The 17,633-nt window shown below is 49.6% G+C and overlaps 6 protein-coding genes and 1 non-coding gene across 7 annotated transcripts; 4 read left to right on the top strand and 3 right to left on the bottom strand.

Annotated features, from left to right (window-relative positions):
* The first annotated feature begins 1,723 nt into the window (after window positions 1-1,723).
* TrAtP1_006218 (uncharacterized protein) lies at window positions 1,724-3,901 on the top strand. The gene has a single exon (XM_014082850.2). It carries the CDS (start codon window positions 1,887-1,889, stop codon window positions 3,705-3,707), a length of 1,821 nt encoding a protein of 606 aa, XP_013938325.2. The 5' UTR covers window positions 1,724-1,886; the 3' UTR covers window positions 3,708-3,901.
* Window positions 3,902-4,245: 344 nt separating this feature from the next.
* TrAtP1_006217 (uncharacterized protein) lies at window positions 4,246-5,223 on the top strand. Its single transcript, XM_014082849.2, has 2 exons — window positions 4,246-4,746; window positions 4,832-5,223. The coding sequence occupies exons 1-2, from the start codon at window positions 4,452-4,454 to the stop codon at window positions 5,089-5,091; spliced, it is 555 nt and encodes a 184-aa protein (XP_013938324.2). The 5' UTR covers window positions 4,246-4,451; the 3' UTR covers window positions 5,092-5,223.
* TrAtP1_006216 (uncharacterized protein) lies at window positions 5,224-6,338 on the bottom strand. Its single transcript, XM_066113026.1, has 2 exons — window positions 5,608-6,338; window positions 5,224-5,530 (listed from the first exon to the last, which is right to left on the bottom strand). Exons 1-2 carry the CDS (start codon window positions 6,067-6,069, stop codon window positions 5,315-5,317), a joined length of 678 nt encoding a protein of 225 aa, XP_065969112.1. The 5' UTR covers window positions 6,070-6,338; the 3' UTR covers window positions 5,224-5,314.
* A 1,990-nt stretch (window positions 6,339-8,328) lies between these two features.
* On the top strand, window positions 8,329-13,190 carry TrAtP1_006215 (uncharacterized protein). The gene is made up of 3 exons (XM_014082847.2): window positions 8,329-8,896; window positions 8,955-9,486; window positions 9,552-13,190. The coding sequence occupies exons 1-3, from the start codon at window positions 8,480-8,482 to the stop codon at window positions 13,049-13,051; spliced, it is 4,449 nt and encodes a 1,482-aa protein (XP_013938322.2). The 5' UTR covers window positions 8,329-8,479; the 3' UTR covers window positions 13,052-13,190.
* A 47-nt stretch (window positions 13,191-13,237) lies between these two features.
* Window positions 13,238-13,309, bottom strand: TrAtP1_006214. Its single transcript has one exon. It is a non-coding gene; the product is annotated as a tRNA-Asp (tRNA).
* Window positions 13,310-14,036: 727 nt separating this feature from the next.
* On the top strand, window positions 14,037-16,218 carry TrAtP1_006213 (uncharacterized protein; the record flags this gene model as incomplete). The annotated part of the gene is made up of 5 exons (XM_066113025.1): window positions 14,037-14,332; window positions 14,433-14,981; window positions 15,043-15,550; window positions 15,606-15,801; window positions 15,895-16,218. The coding sequence occupies exons 1-5, from the start codon at window positions 14,269-14,271 to the stop codon at window positions 16,216-16,218; spliced, it is 1,641 nt and encodes a 546-aa protein (XP_065969111.1). The 5' UTR covers window positions 14,037-14,268.
* Window positions 15,586-17,559, bottom strand: TrAtP1_006212 (uncharacterized protein). Its single transcript, XM_014082845.2, has 4 exons — window positions 17,164-17,559; window positions 16,837-17,088; window positions 16,527-16,773; window positions 15,586-16,452 (listed from the first exon to the last, which is right to left on the bottom strand). Exons 1-4 carry the CDS (start codon window positions 17,354-17,356, stop codon window positions 16,329-16,331), a joined length of 816 nt encoding a protein of 271 aa, XP_013938320.1. The 5' UTR covers window positions 17,357-17,559; the 3' UTR covers window positions 15,586-16,328.
* Between the last annotated feature and the right edge of the window lie 74 nt (window positions 17,560-17,633).

Here is a 17,633-nt window from a genome sequence, read left to right as displayed (position 1 = left end):
GTTGATATCTGCGAGAGCTAAACTAAAATAGCAAATGTACCATCACTTCACAGTACAAGTTGTGAAACAAAGTACCTTAGAGTTGCAGGACTTTTGTGACTGCTGGAACGTTTACAAGCGCGGTTTGATACGGATCGTTCCCAATAAGCAGCTCAACTCATGAACACACCCACCTTCTGGTACATGCCTTAGCTTTGAGTCATAACCTGGGGAGGGTGGGCTAAGCATGTGTAAAGGACTACATGTATCTAACCATCAGTTGGCTAAAATATCTCGGACAAGTACATGCAATTAGCAATGTATGGCCAACTCTTAGAATTCCCACTGGTAACACAGGCGATCTGGACCTTGTACAGTAATGGACTTGCCATGTCGCAAGTCCCTGCTGCTCCCCTGGCCGATGAGGTGCATATTCTACATGTAGAGCCTTGTTTCACTTTCATGGACCAATTCCGCCAGGATTCTACCGAGGGTCAGATTTTAACGGCTCTCGCAATGCGACGCAGTTATTGCCCATTGCCTTGCTCCTGTTTTGGGCTAGTCTTTATGCTTTCAATTTCCACCTGCATGCAGCTTGATGCCGAGTGACGTTGCTGTTTAGGAACTTCTGGCTGTTGAAAAAAAAAAAAAAAAAAAAGAATATTTCCCGACGGTGAGTCATTTTACTGCATGGACACAGGACTAGCATCTTGGCCCTCCGTGTCTCAACAATTTCCAGGCAAAGACGCAATTTAATGTCGGGTGCCAAATCATCAGGCTGTAGCGCGACGGTTAGTGCGGGTAAAATTGGAGACGGGCAGCGGGAAGGGCGCCATGGCCGATGGGCGTAATGGCCTGACGTCCACTGAAGCGTAGCACGGTCTGTTCCCGGCTTGGTTCGTTCAGGGGCCTCGGGCTGTGGAAAGTAGAAAACTTGCATCGATCGCCGAGGTTGCATCCAAGCTGAGGCTGCAAGGGCTGGAGGCGTTCTTTGCGTAACCCCAGCAGTTGATCATGGCGGAATCAGCGGTCGGATGCTGTGCAACTCGACTAGGCTGAGAAGTGCTAGCTGCACTGCCTGCAAACATTTGATCGGCGTGTGACAGCGAGCTGCAGGAGGCGGCAGCAGCGCCTGAGCGTATCGGGATCTGCTCAGCCCGTCGTTTTGATATCGATCCCTGGAGACGGCATGGGTCTTGCTACCCACTCGAACGACTAATCGTTGCTAAATTACGGAGAATACACAATGTGACTTTTGTTCTTTTTTTTGTGGCATCTTGCTCCGAGACAAGACTGATTCACGCTTAGTAAAAACAGACGTCTTTGCCGGCAAGATTCGCCTCCTACCAACTCCATGTAGCTCTTTGTTCTACGACAAACAAACTCACGTAAACATCATGTAAGCCTACGGGATATTCGCATTAGTCACCGACGCTCGACGTGCCGCGCTTCTTTCAGCCGTAGCCATCATGCCGTCTCAGCCATGCCATGCCATCCATCCTTTGCTCGCATAGCCCGCTAATTTTAGTTGCCCAACCTGGCCATGTGACGGTGATCATGCCAGCTGGCGGGAGGCTGCTGGGCAGCGTCTACGGGGGTTTTGTGGACTTGAATAGCGGAACTTGGTGGGCCGTTGGCCGCTGCCTGTCGCTGGTTTTGATCTTATCTGATCCGAGACTCGTACGGTACGAAGCTCTCATAAGAATAAAGCGCTCACGCCCCCCCGGTGCAATTTCCCCATGCGCCCTCTCTCTTCCCTTTCTGTTTATGAGCTTTTGTTCTTTTTCATCGTTTCTTCCAAGATGAGGTAAAAGGAACAGTGTAATAAAACAGCTCTGTTTTATTATTTCCATACCCGAACCCTCTTCTCTGCGCTGTCCAGTCGCCGGTGGCGCTTAGGCTCGGCGATGGCTGCCTCACGCGAAGAGGCCCCGTTGCTCGGCTCGGAATCCCGCTCAATACCCGAGCCCCATGAATATTCAAGCATCTCGACGCAAAACCACAGTAACAGCCGTGTCGGCGACGAGTATGCCGAATCCACGACGCCGGGGCGATCTGGCAGACGGGCTGCGGGCGTGGCTCGCATGGAGGCCGTCTCGGCCCAGCTGTCTCGCTCTGAGCGCTTCTGGATCTTCTCGGGCATCTTTCTGATAGGCTATGCGTACGGCCTCGAGAGCCAGGTCCGGTCAACCTACATGCCGTATGCAACGTCCAGCTTCTCGCTGCACTCGTACCTGGCCACGATCAACCTGCTGCGGAGCGTTGTTGCGGTTGCGGTCCAGCCCACGGCGGCCAAGATTGCCGATGTCTTTGGCCGCTTCGAGGTCGTGGCGGCGTCGACCTTGTTCTACACCGTCGGCATGGCCGTCGAGTCGACGTCCAGCTCCGTCTACGCCTTCTGCGCCGGCACCATCCTGTACCAGGTCGGCTACACCTGCATCGTGCTGCTGCTGGAGATCCTCGTGGCCGACTTCTCGTCGATGCGGGCCCGCGTCTTCTTCAGCTACATCCCCGCGCTGCCCTTCATCGTCAACACGTGGATCAGCGGTAGCATTACGTCGGCGGTGCTGCGCGTCACCACGTGGCGCTGGGGAATCGGCATGTGGTGCATCGTCTACCCTGTCGCCTCTCTCCCGCTGCTCATCACACTATACTCGATTGATCGCCGCTCGGCGCGGGGACCTCGCAAGGACGAGCTGGTCGACGCCTCCAGCGGCCTCGACAGCCTGCGCAAGTGGAGTGCCCAGCTCTTCGACCAGGTGGACGGCATCGGCCTCATCACGCTCGTCACGGCCTTCAGCCTCGTCCTGACGCCTCTCACGATTGCCGGCGGGACCGTGTCGCACTGGAGGAACCCGCAGGTCGTGCTTCCGCTGGTCATTGGGCTGGTCTGCGTTCCCGCCTTTGTCTTGTGGGAGAAGAACGGTGCCAGAAACCCGCTTGTCCCGTTCCATCTGCTCAAGGATCGCGGCGTCTGGGCGGCTCTCGCGGTGCGCAGCCTGCTGAACTTTGCCTGGTATGTCCAGGGCAACTATCTCTATACGGTCCTCATCGTTGCGTTCGACTTCCCCATTGAGAACGCGACCCGGATCCTCTCCTTCTTTTCCTTCTTTGGTGTTGTAAGTGGCGTTGCTGTAGGTCTTGTCATTTACAGATTCCGACGCCTCAAGCAAATCATTGTGCTAGGCACGATAGTCTTCATGATCGCCTTGGGCGTTTTGATTAAATTTCCCGGAGGTGCGAGTCTCAACTCCAAATCGGGACTCATCGGCGGCCAAATCCTTCTGGGCCTCTCCAGCGGCTTGTTTGCGTATCCCACCCAAGCCTCGATCCAAGCCTCGGCATCGCGAGACCACGTTGCCATCCTGACGGGGCTCTACCTCTCCTTTTACAACGTTGGCAGTGCATTTGGCACTTGCATCTCTGGGGCCATCTGGACCCAGACTCTATACCCCACGCTGGAGGCGAGCTTGGCTTTCCAGCCCAACGCCACTCTGGCACGAGCTATTTACGAGAATCCATTTTCCATTGTTTCGCAATACCCCGTCGGAACTGAAATCCGAAGTGCCATTATTCACAGTTATCAGAGCATTCAGCGCTTGCTTTGCATCACGGCCATGTGTATTTGTCTGCCCATGATTGGCTTTGCCTTGGCTCTCCGAAATCCAAAACTATCAGACCAACAGGTCCAAGAAGATGCGGAGGACGAGCGACCAAACGACGTATGATATAAGAATGATGCATTTTTAGAGTGTTTTTGAGCAGTCTTGTTTTTTTTTAACCTCTTGAAACCGAGTGAGAGTAACAGTGGAGGATCACATTAGCAAGCGAGTTTTGTTATGCAAGAGATACCATATAGATTATATTCAACGGCTGTTTCCTCATCTACGCAAGAATTGAACGTCTCTGGCTTTTATGAGCGTATACATGTGCAATGCATTGTTATGAACCTGATGTGAATACATGTAAGCATTGGCCCGGCTATACATACCTACCATGTATACGAAGCAAAACGAGCTGGAGCTTAGAACGACATTCACTCTACACATATCATCCAATATTCTCCAAATAGTATTAAGCAGGGCTCGCAATCTGACCGCCAGAGACCGCTGAACCAAGGTCTCGGTCAAGGGAGACTTGTCAGCTGAAAATAGAGCTGGCGCATCCGAAAGACTAGTGCCGGGCCTAGCCCGTCGATCTAGATTCTAGATTCTTTTGTGATTCCCAGCTGAATGTTTTACGAGATGGCGCGGTGGCTTAGCTCCAATTGTATGACATTATCGAAAACGGGCGGCCCCGATGTCTCGCTTGGAATGAGAGGCGGTGATTCTTGGAAGCGGTAAAGAAAAAAATGTTATAAGTAGGACAGGGCACAGAGCATGACCAATACTACCACTCTCACTCATCTTCTCTAGTTGTTACTCGTGCATTGAATAGTGCGGCTCTCAGCTGCTCAAATCTCACCCGCCGCCATGATGTTGCTACAAACCATATCGACGCTCTCCCTTCTCGTCTCCTCGGCCATCGCTGCACCGCAAAAAGCCCCTGCGACATTCGACGTCATGGCTCTTCGGTCTGCCAGCCCTATCCACTTTGCTCAAGTCAGTGCCGCAAAGGGCGGTCTGTTTCTCAACCTGCCTCATTCGAATGCCACGTGCGAGGGCAAATCCAGCGGCCACGCGACCTTGTACATTGAGGGCGAGGAGCTAGTCTTGTACTCTTGCAAGGGGGAGAAGCAAAAGGTCTTTGTAGATCGATCTGGCATGGGTGCGTTTTGATTTCTTCTTCTTCTTTTTCTTGTATCTCAATCTACTCGAGTTACGATACGCTGACTCTCGTGTACGTCAAACAGGGCAGGGCGTCGTACGCTACGTTACAGGGGAGCAAGCCCTCCCACGATATGCCGAGCTCAAGGGCTGGGCCACGGATAAAAACAAAAATCTGAATTTCAAGGGCACGGGCTTCGTTGCTTGCCCGCACAGCATCGACGACTCGTGGAGCCTCTGGCTGGATGTGGGACTGGGCCAGCCCGGCGGCAACAAGGGCTGCTTGAGGTTTACGGCACGCGAGTTGGAGAATAAAAAGCCGGTGGGCTGCAGGTATACGCAATGAGACGCTGATTTGTTAAATGTTTGATGTATGGGACCCTCTTTGGCGGATGACTGAGACACTTGACCCATGATGTGGCACTTATACCAACGTCAACTCGCCGGGGTTTGGGTCTCACAGCACGGATTGCAGACTTGTTTCTTCATAATTGATCATTAATATTAGAGCCAAAAAAGAACAAACGCGAGCATTTCTTCAGCCATGTCAGTTTTCTCTACACCCGTACTCAATCCTTGTTGAAAGGGTCGTCCGTAGGGTCCTTATTCCTAGTAAACTCCGACGCTGCGGCTATCCAGTCTGCCTTTTCTTCTCCATATTGATCCGCAATAAAGGCATACATCATGTCGATGCCTGCCGTTAATCCCGACGAAGTCCAGACGTTGCCCTCGCAGACCCAGCGTGCACGGCGAGCCCACTTGACATTTGGGCCTTGAGTTATCACCTGTGGTTGGGCAGAGACGTTAGCTAGGCATGTTACGGTGAGGACTTTGTAACTCCGTCGCTTTTTGGTTTTCTTACCCAATCAAAAGCCATCTTGTTCGTTGTAGCATTTTTGCCGTCGAGGACCCCGGATCTCGCTGCAATGCTGGCTCCCGTGCAAATGGTGAGCAGGTAACGTAGTTTCGGGAATCGCTCCTTGATGAAGTCGGCAACGTGCTGTGTGCGTGGCAGATTTCGAGTCCCGCGGCCTCCTGGCACAAGAAGGACCTCGATGTCTTCTGGGGCGTTCTTGTACGTATGTGATGGCACGACGCTCTCCCCGATTACACCAACGGCCGGTAGATTTGGGATTGGGCTGTCGGCTGGAAGTCGCTCGGGGACGGTTGATACGGGATCCAACGTTTCAGCGAGTATACACAGTTCCAATGGCTTGGAAAACGAGAGTAAGTTGAGCGCATCGATGGGGCCGAATACATCGAGTGCTTGAAAGCCATGGAACAGCGCAATGGCGAATTTTTTGGGCGGCTCGGTTTTTAACATGTTGGAAAGCTGTGAATTGACTGTAATTGCAGGTAGGTATGAGTCTTTTCGTCGATTTCTCTCCTTATGATTTTTTTTTTCGAACTGGAATGCGAGCTGCGGGGATTATGTTTCCCACGCCTTTGTTATAAGTGCATGTATCCTAATGGCTGATCAGCGACTAAATTCCGCTTTATACTGTGCTCGGCAGCCACAATCGAAGACTCAGCAGCCAAAGAAAGAAGATTGAGTTTTTGGGCGGCATTACAAATCAAAAGCAGAGAAGAGCAAGATTGCGCAGGATACCAGGAACTCTGCAGTATCGACAATCAAGTGGCCAGAAGGAGGCAGTAGTAGTAAAGTATCACACGTCTACGAGCGAGATCGATTGGCGTGCACGTGTGGAGGGGCAAACAAAAGCAAGAGACTAAAAAAAAAAATCATATGTAGATAAGACACAAAGAACGAGGTTTAAAACAAAAACGTCTACGCTTTGAAGATATATATAGTTTGTGCAGGGCTCTTTATCAATCTGCGGGTAAGACTACGGGGGACCACCCCCGGTGTGAATCTTGCTTTCCCGCAAAACTTTTTTATCTCTCTCTCTCTCTCTCTTTTAACTTCGGCGTCTGGCCCGTATAATCCGGAGCACGAAAGGCTTCCTCTTCTCTCCACCATGAGGCAGATTAATCCGAGTCACCGAGACCGGCGGCATCTCGGGGACCCCACAAAGCGATCCTGTCTGACGCGGGATTAGGGACACTTTACTTGTTTCGAGGCGTCTCAACTGCATTCTCAGATTTGGACCTCCTAACACCCACGATGAATCATCTTTTTTATCCGGCTCCTCAAGAAGCAGTAGTAATTCGAAATGGCGGTGGGAGAGAGAGGAGCATGGGGAAATACCTGTACGTAGCGAATGGTGTTTCAGTCCACATTTTTCCAGCCAGTCTGAAGCTCTCGCTCGAGTGCATTTTCGTAAGCCACGTCTCTCAAATGTCTCAAGCGGCGGGTATCACTGCGTCAGATTTTCCGATTTGCTTGGCAGGGTGCGAAGCTGTGCGCATGTACGCTACGTACATGTACATACGTACTCCGTACTCAGGCATCAAAATGTCAGGGTGGCAATGCTAGGAATCATGGTGGGGGAGCGTAGCATTCAGGCATAATTTGGTCCGTCAGCATCCGGAGTAATACGTGCGTTGCATGTAAGAAAGATGCAGCCCGATGGCAGCGATCCTCCGAGCATAGGCCCCTGATCTGCCCGGTAGGCAAGAAGTTTGCAATGACAGTACTAGTAGTACATAGTGTGTAGTTGGATTATTACAAGCAAGTGTGTTCACGGAGAATGGCATTCTATACCGTACATGTCTTGGAGACGGGAAGCTGGCAGCTTCTGTTTATGAAGAGGGGTATTTACAAGCTTTACACCGCTCGACGCAACATGTGCTTGAATATAGCATAATAATAGAAATCGCCAAGGATAAATCCAAATAAAGAAGAGGTTGGAAGAACTGGGTTATGTAAATAGAGGAGAATGAGGTTGTGCTGCCGTCAAAAGTTCTGTCGCAAGGATACGTATATTTTTAACTGATATAAATCCCTACCCACGTATTCGTTGGTCCATCTTTCAGAACCAACCAGTACTATTATACACTAACATAAATAGGTACAGTCTTTACAATGAGCACAGCAAGTTAACCAACGGGCCGCGCCGTGCCCGCCTCCAGCTTTTAGTCGCTTCAGAAGAACAGCACAGAATTGATAGTCCACTTCTTGTGCTGAGTTAAGCGAGTCATGCTCGGCACCAGTTTTGTCAAAGCCGCCATTGGCTTTAATTGCTAATACTGCGATGCCATCATCTTTTGTCACTTATATCAATAACATGTCCAGGGGATAAGTGACGAATACTACCCCGATAGCTAAATCAGGGGCCAACAGCAGTGGCTCAGGAACATGGCTTTCGGTGTCCCTGAACCAACAAGCGGAACCTGGTCCGACTCAAAATAACCGTCGATGGTTCCAAGTACTGCGACATGACTATCCTTGACGATGCTCATTTGACCGTCCATATTGTAACACAGAGTAAAGTTTGGAGTAACGGATACTGCCTAATAATTATTCTATCCTCATGGCAGATGATGATATCGACAGCGCCCAACACCAAGATGGCCCTGTCTAGGCAACTATTTTTACTGAAACAGCAATAAACCAACAGATCAGCATGCGGCTTAGCAGCCTTGGTAGCAGTTTGTAGGGCGCTAAGAATGAGGCGAAGAGTCACTTGAGGCTGTAGAACCCTTGTCATTGGCGCGACTCTTCCCCGCCACTTGAGCCGCAGTAACTAAAACGCTGGTGTAGCAGATGATGACTGAGTATTTAAACGCCTGGCTATTCTCCTCATACGAAAATCACTGGCAGAAGAAGCATCATGACAAAAATGGCGGATCCAGAGAAGAAGACTATGAAGAATCCAAAGGGGGTGGAGGCACAGTTTGCGACCATTCTTGCGGATGCTACGAAGCTCTACAACGATTCATCTGACAAGGACCCGACGCTCAAGGAATTTCTCACGCCGCCGATGAAGTCTGTTTCCGACCTAACACTTCAGTTGACGATTCAAAATGACCAGTTCAGCCACTTTCGAGAAAGACGCCAGAAGATCTTCGACGCTGTTGGGGCTGCTCTGCGGCCGGTGGAGCTGATAGGAGACATCGTGGCCGAGGGAGCTTCGGAGGTTTTCCCGCCGACGCAGGGCATCTTTGCCGCAGTCATGTACCTTATCAATGCTGCGCACGATGTTTCTGCCATGTACGATTCAATATTGGACCTATTTGACAAACTAAAAGTAGGCAGATTTTATTAGTCCCGCCTATGCCCTTGATCCCCAAATTAACGTGCAATAGGATTTCACGTCGAGGTTGGACGTGTACTTGAACCACACGCTGAGTCCTGCGCTGTACGAGAAACTCGTCACCATTCTGGCAACATTATTTCAAGTGCTTGTCATTGCTACCAAAGCCGCACACAATGGCAGGCTGAAGGCGTACTTCAAGAAGCTCATAGGCATTGAGAGTCCTGTCCAGGCGGCGCTTCAGAAGCTGAACGACTTGACGCTGGGAGAGGAGCGGCAGGCTATTGCAGAGACGCATGGGGGTGTTGCAGAGCTCAACATCAAATCAGACAGAGTAGAGGATATGATTGCTCAGATGAGCCAGAATATCCTGGACTTGCGGCTGGGGCAGCAGCGAAACAGCGGCCTTGTCTATCGAGAAAAGCTGCGGGAAATTCTAGAGCCTACTCCATATGCAGAAGACTCCTACGCGGCATTCTCCAAGCACAGAGTCCAAGGAACTGGAGACTGGCTACTGGAAGATGAGGGTATGAAGACTTGGCTTCAAGGGGAATCTCAGTATCTGTGGATATGTGGCAATCCTGGTAAGAAGGCTTTTATATCCCGACTATACCATGAGATGTGTTTGATCTTATTAATGTCTTACTAGGTACTGGAAAGTCTTTCTTAACATCGCGAATCATCACTTGGGGCCTTGAAAACCTTCCGCATTTGGGCTACTTCTTCTTTTCCGCCAACGACCCGGAGACGCGATCTGTACTGCAGGCACTACGAGACGTCGCCTATCAGCTTAGCGAAAACGATGCCATCTATGCTGAGAAACTTTCAAGACAGCTTCGCAGCAGTGACGAAATCAAGACCATCCCCAGTGCATTTAGGAGGCTGTTTGTGCAGCCATTACAGGAAGACAACCGCGACACAACTTTGTACATATTCTTCGACGGCATAGATGAAGCAGAGCAGAGCGATGTGGAACAACTCTTGTCTCTTCTTGCACCTGGAGATGATGCAGAATCAGAACCACGGCTCAAGCTGCAGTTTGCTTTTACTGGAAGGAGTTATTTGGCTGAAACGGTGTCTGCTGCATTGGACCCAAACTCAGCCGGTCAGGTGTTTACAACCATTTATGTGACACCAGAGTGCATTGCAGACGATGTGAGCGCCTTCATTACCGACGGCGTGCGACGCTCAAGAATCCTCAGCCGGTCTCCAGAAGATTTCAAGCAGGAAGTCATTGAATCGATGAAGAAGCAAGTCGACGGCCTCTTCATCTTGGCCAAGTTCATGTTGAATGAGATCAACCAGAAGCGGCACCCCAGTTCAATTCTTCGAAGCCTCAAGTCGTTTCCGAAAGAAATCAACGGCATGCTCAACGAAACACTTGCCAATCTCTCCGTCACCATCTCAGAGGAGGATGCTCGTGACCTCACCGAGATGCTGCGATGGGTTTCTTGTGCCGAAGAATCGCTCACGCTCGAACAACTGGAGGCTGCGCTCATCATGAGATTTGGGGACCCTCCTTTGCGGCTTGAGGAATCACTCCGAGGCCAATATGCGTGCTTTTTCGCGCTTGAACGGGAAGACGGCTTAACCACAGATGACCTGGTCAAGGACTTTGTCAGAACGCAGCGAGAGGCGCACCCAGAAGGAAGCCACAGTCCGAGTCCAAGTCCGCGTCTTCGTGCCCTCAGCGGCTCTAGTACAAGTAGTCCCAGACGCGGAATGAGTCCTATGGGCCGAGATTCAGGTATCCTGGGCACCAGTCCGCCTACAACTGAATTGCCTAGTCCGCGACATTTCAGCCCAGCGCGGAGCCCTGGAATCCTTGACACGTCCAACGAGATTGAGTTCCGATCGAACCCCTCGACGACGTATGTGGTTTTCTGTCATGCATCAGTACGGCAGTTCTTTCGTGAGAGCAACGCAAACATTACCCATGCTACAAAGGGAGGCGTTGCGATTGGCTATGATCTCAAGACGGCACGCATCAATATTTTGAAGACTTGTCTGCGCATCTTCAATGATAAAGCGTGGTTCGATAAGATGGAATTGGATCACGGGAAAGAAGCTATAAAGCAATATGCTGCTTGGTACTGGCAAGAACATTTGGCGGCGCTTGACCCGGCGACTGTTCCATTGGAAGACAAGAAAGAATTGGGCATGCGCATATTCAACATGTTGACGATGGAGAGTGTCATATATGACTGGAGTATCATGTATGAGAAAAATGACGAAGGATTAGAGGTGCTCACCGACTCTAATATGCAAGCTCTTCATAAATGGCTCAATGACCCTGAAATTCTCATGGGCCTTACAGCGGAAGCAAAAGATTTTGTCACAAACCAGGCGAAAGAGGATCTCGGGATTTGCCAGGCAATTGGTAGATTCTATGCGAAACAGTGGCTGTCCAAAGACTTCATCAGCTACGTTCCAACTCTATTCTGCTTCAACATTGTCCAGAACGTGGCTTTCATGAGTGACGGACATCCCTGGTCTCAGGCGCAGATTCGTTGGTCCGAGATGCCAATCCAAGACAGAGTGCGAAGAGCCATTGACTGGGCAAACTATCCTCCAACGGCTCACTCGCATCGACGCCTAGGGAGCACGTATCTGATGCTAGAGCGCTACAGCGACGCCTTGACGCAATACAACAAGGCGCTGGAACTGGATCCCAATAATGTCGGGACTGCAGGCCGCATTGCCTACTGCTTATCCAAATATGGGCATTACAGCGAGGCTTTGACCCAGGCCCTCCAGTGTGCTGAGATTGAAGAGAAGAGTATTCGTGATGGAGGTCTGCAGGGGTTTGCTTTGACCAGCTGCAATTGGCGTCTCTACAAAGACTATCTTCTCATTGCACGATGCTCGTATCTGACGGGGAAAATGGAGGCTGCGCTCCAGTATTTCCGCAAGGCAATTGATAGCGCACCTAACGCACATCTCAAGCTCTTTGAGCGTTTTGAAGCCGAAGTCGAATATTTGGGAGTGCTGGCAAACGCAAATCTACATTCTGAGATGATGAGTCTGCTTCAAGAGATGGCAAGTAAAGCTGATGGCAAAGGTAAAGAGCCAGACTACTTGACAGACCTTCTTCTTCAGAACTGCGATAAGCCGCTTGTCATGGATTGGATCCCCAAGGCAGCCTGTAAGACGGGTAAAGTAGAGCTCATACTGAATCACTTTGACAAAGCCATCGAGACTGCTCGCGGTAGCAATCAAATGGGTATGCTCTACTTGCGTCTGGCATATGGAACCACTCTGGCATATAACCGTGACCTGGATGGCTCAATCGAGATTTTTGAGCGGATTTCCTTGATCGAGTACAGGCCAAGAGGCAATGTTCCGACACGCCATGGACATGCGACATCGTTCCAAAAGCTCTCTGCTCTCTATAAACAAAAGATTCTCCAAACTGACCTCGAGTCGTCCGAAGCCATGGAGTGGATACGGAAGCTGGAGCAGATCCAAGAGAAGCAGAGCAAGAACCAGAATTTCGATGTGCCTGCGGACAAGTACGGCTCAGACGTCAACATAGCATCCGTTTACTTGGCACTGTTTTATCGCCTTCTAAAGGACGAGCCGAAAGCAAGGCAGCTCCTGGGGAATCTGATCATTAACAGCCTCGACCTTTTACTAGATGATGAGCCACGGAATGACCAGTATGCCGTTGAAAACCTGTTGCAAGCATTCATCGCAGCCAACGACACTGAGGACGCGCAGGCGCTGGCTCGATCCATGAGAAAGGTCAATCGCGCGGTTGCAATGGCGACTCCTCTGGCCTCTCCGACGCTCACGCGGATGGAGCCGAAGCTTCCCGACATCCAGTCTGTTGACAAGTGGTGTGCGCAGTGTCTGAACAACATCTCCACGACTGAAAACATGTACCTGTGTCGGTTCTGCGTAGACGCCTACTGTGAAAGGTGCTTGAAGGGAACGATCCGGCAGCCTGGGAACAAGACTTGCGACCGCAGGACGGATATTGTTTGCCGCAGCGATCACGATTGGTTTACGATACAGCCATTGAACCAGTTCCTGCATACGGGGGAGATTCTCTGGGGCGACGGTATGGTGAAGGATTTTAGGGACTGGGAGAATGCTTTGAGGGAGAGATGGCATGATGCTGGCTTAAGAAGCGGGACTGCGTTCTGAAGCATGTTAGCGAGTTGCTTTTTGAGCGTTTGATACCAGATAGATGATATAGATTGTGTGTATGATGGCGAATAGACCAAGTTTTGTTTCCGTAAAAAAAAAAATGAGACAGAGACGTCTTGTTATACATGGATGGAAGTGAAATCGTGCAAAAGGCAAAAAAGAATACCCTTTGAAAGGGTGGCGCTCTCCCGCCGGGAATTGAACCCGGGTCTCAAGCGTGACAAGCTTGCATACTGACCACTATACTACGGAAGATTAACGGCTTGAAGCCGTTGTAGCAGGTTCTGATGGAGACGTGCGGTAATTTGCTTTATATAGGCTAGAGCTAGTCGGATCCTAGTTCGAGAGTTTTCCCGATCGATATGCGCCTCGAGGTTCAAAGTTCCGCTGTGTTCGAGATAGTAGTTGATAGCTTCATATCGCGCAGAAGCAATGATAGATAGATACATATATACAGAGCCTAGGATAACACCTGCACACTCAGAATGGTCGTCATGTGTGATATTTGCCTAAACTGAGACGCGCATGGTGTCATGGCATCTGCAGTCAGCTGGATCAGGCAACGTCATCCATCGAAATAGGGCACTGGATACCTTTGTCGCGATGTGAATTGATCAAGTTCCGCTTATTAATGATATCCGGGCTCCATGGATGGTTTCTACCTTTGCTTGTTACTTGTACTTGAGTAAAGCTGTGTGAAGCCGCCCTGCTCATTCATTGGCTTTGTGTAAACCAATAGGACAGCCATCTAGGATGGTCGAATTAACAGTTCCATTACTCAGATGCTAGTGCTAATTGTCAATACAATAGCATTGGTGCGATTCAAATATAATTACCCCATACGGAGTAGTTTTGTATTTGCGGGCTGGAGTCTGTAGGGGTGGTATTCTTTGGGGGCTGAGTCCCTGCTGCCCTGCACACACGGGATACTTATTTGGAGTAGCTTCGCTCGACTCAGGGAATCATCAAAGAGACGGGCTAGGGTGCTCATGAGTTCGACCAACAAATTCCGCACGTACGTTGCATAGACCTCGGGATATATAATGGTAGCCTGGAAGAAATGCGCTGGGGTCAAGGATGGAGAGTTGCAGAATTTATAAAGATGAGAGCTGTGTGCAGTGGGAGGACATTGGTTGTCTCTATTCATGCTGCTACCAGCTAGCTCTTGACTTGAAGAAACCTACAGTTTTGCTCGGCTAACTCGCTAATTTACCATGATATACTCGCATCCAAGGCGATTGGAGTATCCAAATGTGGATCTTCTCACATTTTTGTTTGGTATGTCTACATTGTGCTTCTCCACGTGATGGCATCTCTGTCTTCTCTCAGCGCTAAGATTTTTACCCGTGGCTTGTATAACTAACATGACTTTTTCCAGACTACAAAGGGTGCCAAGCAAAAGAAGACACTCCAATCTTCGCTGAAGCCAAATATCCTACTCAAGTCATCACCAAAGCCAAAGCTCGCGATCTAACTCGTCAGATTGCTTACTTTCTTCGCCACCAATACGGAATCGGTAAAGACGGCCCTGACAAAGACATAGTTGTTACGATATCCACTGGACAGTCTGCACTTGGCTGCATCTTTTACGCTGTCCTTGCTGCTGAAGGCATCTACTCAGCCGCATCACCATCTTCTACGGCGTCAGATCTGACAAGGCAGATTCATGATGGACCTGCTAGCCTTGTTATATGCAGCGAAGATCTAAAAGATGTTGTTTTGAGCAGCACCCACGATGCCGGAATCCCTGCCAGAAATGTTCTGGTGCTCAGTTCGTATCCAGAGATTCAGCTGAAGAGCGCAGATGGGACAGTGGAATGTGATTTTGAGGGTTCTCTAGATTGGAGGCGTATTACTGATCAAAAAGAGCTAGAGTACAGCAAAGCGTGTATTCTGTACTCATCAGGGACCACTGGATTGCCCAAAGGTAGACAAGAGTATCACATGAAATACCGGTGCAATAGCTGACCATATCCTGATCCGTATAGGTGTTCTCATATCTCATCAAAATCTGGTTTCTGTGTGTTATTTCCCCGCTCTTTTGGACCTGGAAGGTTGGAAAAGAGTAGGCCATAATTTTCACAGATCCACTCTCGGTCACTTGCCTGCAGCGCACATTGCCGGCATACTCAGTTACTTCATAAAATGTTTTTATGATGGAGGAATCGTTTACTGGATGCCAAGGTTCAACATTGACGATTTCATTCGGCATACTGCAGAACTCAAAGTGACCTACTTCTTTACTGTACCGCCTGTATACATGGCTATTGCAAAGAACCCAGCGGTGACGGATCAGTTCAAGAGCGTTGAATACGGCGTTGCTGGTGCTGCTCCCATGAGCTACGATCTACAACAATCAGCTACCAACAAGTTAAAGGGCGAGGTTACTCAAGTATGGGGAATGAGCGAATCGACTGGTGTTGTAACGTATACTCCCCCGGATCGTCATGATACAGTGGGAAGTCTGAGTCCATTGATGCCCAACGTCGACATGAGGCAGGTAACATTGATGGAAGATTTTATAGAAAGCTGTTGCTAACCTACTTCCAAGACTAGTAGATGAAAACGACAATGATGTTGAGATTGGGCAGCCAGGCGAGGCGCTATTGAAAGGCCCAATGATCACCAAAGGTTACCACAACAATCCTGAAGCTACCGATTCATCTTTCACCGCGGATGGATATCTACGAACTGGGGATATCCTAAGAGTAGAAGGAGATTTGCTCTACATAGTAGACAGGAAGAAGGCGAGTAACTCACTGAAATGTAACATGGTGGAACATGGTGGAATATGGTGGAATATGGTTGAAATGACGCAAATCTGACTTTTGACATTACAGGAGCTTATCAAATACAAAGGGATGCAAGTTGCGCCAGCCGAGCTAGAAGGTGTTCTTATTGCGCACCCATCCGTCTTTGATGCTGGCGTGATTGCAACGCAGCGAGGGGAGGAAGAGGTACCGATGGCATATGTGGTCCTTGTGCCTGGGGAAAAAGGGAATGTATCAGAAACCGAGCTGGTCGACTATGTTGCGGGCAAGGTCGCTAATCACAAGCGCTTGCGAGGCGGTGTTGCCTTTACCGATGTTATACCCAGGAATCCAACAGGCAAGATCCTGAGAAGAGAGTTGAGAGCATTACACAATCGTCGGTCAAAGCTCTAAATGTCCTTGGCCTATCGAGAGGAAGGTTTCGCCAAGTTAACGCAGGAATTGATTTAATATTCATAATCTCTTTGACGTGCTTGCTGCCAAGGTTTAGTATTATGCATGATTTACACGGATTTGATGCCGTTTGAAAATTGAACAATAGCGTCCCCAACTTGATTAGGCGACTCAATGCAGTACCAGTGGCCGGTTTTATCCAGAACTTGCAAATGTTTATCCGTCGATCCCCAGCTTTAATATATAATGAGTAAGCGATGGGTTCGCAACACGGTGATTATGAGAAACGTAAAAATAGTAGCACATACCTATCGTGGATTTTCTGCGAGAGCTCTATCGGACAAACCATATCCTCAGCACCAGCGACCAGCAAGAGTGGAGACTTGATCTTGTCATAAGCTGGCACCGAAGCATTTATAATTGCCCTACAATTTGCAATGTAGCCTTCAGGACTTTGAGCAAGGAGAAGAGTGCGAATGAATGCTCGTTGAAGTGCGGTGGCGGTAGATGCTGTTGCAGCCTTGGGTATGATATCCGCTAGGCCGTCCATGCCGTCTTAGAGCAGTCAGTATTTCATTTGACTTTTCAATGTTGGCTTGCGCGTTTGTCTATGCTTACTCTGTTGGACCTTTTGAATCCTGTCTTCCATAGCCTTTCCAAGACCCTCATTAGGATACACGGGGCCTAAGAGAACAGTGCCGGCGAATTGGTATCGAAGTGTCGCTTCAGGAGCGACAATACCGCCCATGGAGTGTCCTACTATAATCGTATGGCTAGGAGATATTTTGAGTGCTGATACGGCGGCGCCTATATCCTGAATTATTGTTTCCAGGTCGCCGCCCTGGCCAGTCAATTTGGTCAAGGCAGAGCCTTGAATTTTAAATTATGTCAGCCAGAATGTACAAGGGAAAAGCAAGAACATGAACTGGGGGCATAAAGACGGACCATGAGAATCAAGAGCCAAACAAGAATATCCTGCATCTACGAGCTTGGGGATGACAGGTGCATAATAAGAACTGGAAGATCCCAGGCCATGGATAAGAACAATAGTTGTTATCTTGGAAGATGTTGTCGCTGTTGGCGAAGTCAAGGTATAGTAAAGCTGCCGGTCTCGGTCTTCTAGCTTGAGGAATGGCATGGCTGAGTGGCTTATTGGATTGTACTACCTATCGAAATCGTCCTCTTTCCGTCAAATGCATGAACCGTCTGCATAAACTGAGCTAGTTGGCGCCTCAATTCAATTCACCACCCAGGATCAGGATAGTTGGGCTTCTAGGTAAGACACAGAAGACACGGACCTGGCCGGATAGATGCGGTATAATGAGGATTCCATCACAAGACTTCGCAGCAAGCTTTAAATGAGGGGAGATGCAAGTGATGTCAGACAAGAGGGCGTCGGTTAAGGGCGCGGCCCC

Source organism: Trichoderma atroviride, chromosome 3 (genome assembly GCF_020647795.1).
Source record: "Trichoderma atroviride chromosome 3, complete sequence".
Lineage (NCBI taxonomy): Eukaryota > Fungi > Ascomycota > Sordariomycetes > Hypocreales > Hypocreaceae > Trichoderma > Trichoderma atroviride.
Note: the sequence above shows the minus strand (reverse complement) of the source record. Positions and strands in the feature narration are given on the sequence as shown.

What these genes read in the sequence shown, in the direction of transcription:
- TrAtP1_006218 (XM_014082850.2), top strand. Translation starts at nt 1,887, where the DNA reads ATGGCTGCCTCACGCGAAGAGGCCCCGTTGCTCGGCTCGGAATCCCGC.
- TrAtP1_006217 (XM_014082849.2), top strand. Translation starts at nt 4,452, where the DNA reads ATGATGTTGCTACAAACCATATCGACGCTCTCCCTTCTCGTCTCCTCG. An exon ending in TGTAGATCGATCTGGCATGG is followed by an intron (nt 4,747 to 4,831) that starts GTGCGTTTTGAT and finishes TACGTCAAACAG; the next exon opens with GGCAGGGCGTCGTACGCTAC.
- TrAtP1_006216 (XM_066113026.1), bottom strand. Translation starts at nt 6,069, where the DNA reads ATGTTAAAAACCGAGCCGCCCAAAAAATTCGCCATTGCGCTGTTCCAT. An exon ending in ACAAGATGGCTTTTGATTGG is followed by an intron (nt 5,531 to 5,607) that starts GTAAGAAAACCA and finishes GCCCAACCACAG; the next exon opens with GTGATAACTCAAGGCCCAAA.
- TrAtP1_006215 (XM_014082847.2), top strand. Translation starts at nt 8,480, where the DNA reads ATGACAAAAATGGCGGATCCAGAGAAGAAGACTATGAAGAATCCAAAG. An exon ending in ACCTATTTGACAAACTAAAA is followed by an intron (nt 8,897 to 8,954) that starts GTAGGCAGATTT and finishes AACGTGCAATAG; the next exon opens with GATTTCACGTCGAGGTTGGA. An exon ending in GTGGATATGTGGCAATCCTG is followed by an intron (nt 9,487 to 9,551) that starts GTAAGAAGGCTT and finishes ATGTCTTACTAG; the next exon opens with GTACTGGAAAGTCTTTCTTA.
- TrAtP1_006212 (XM_014082845.2), bottom strand. Translation starts at nt 17,356, where the DNA reads ATGCCATTCCTCAAGCTAGAAGACCGAGACCGGCAGCTTTACTATACC. An exon ending in TTTGGCTCTTGATTCTCATG is followed by an intron (nt 17,089 to 17,163) that starts GTCCGTCTTTAT and finishes TTAAAATTCAAG; the next exon opens with GCTCTGCCTTGACCAAATTG. An exon ending in TCGCAGAAAATCCACGATAG is followed by an intron (nt 16,453 to 16,526) that starts GTATGTGCTACT and finishes TATATATTAAAG; the next exon opens with CTGGGGATCGACGGATAAAC.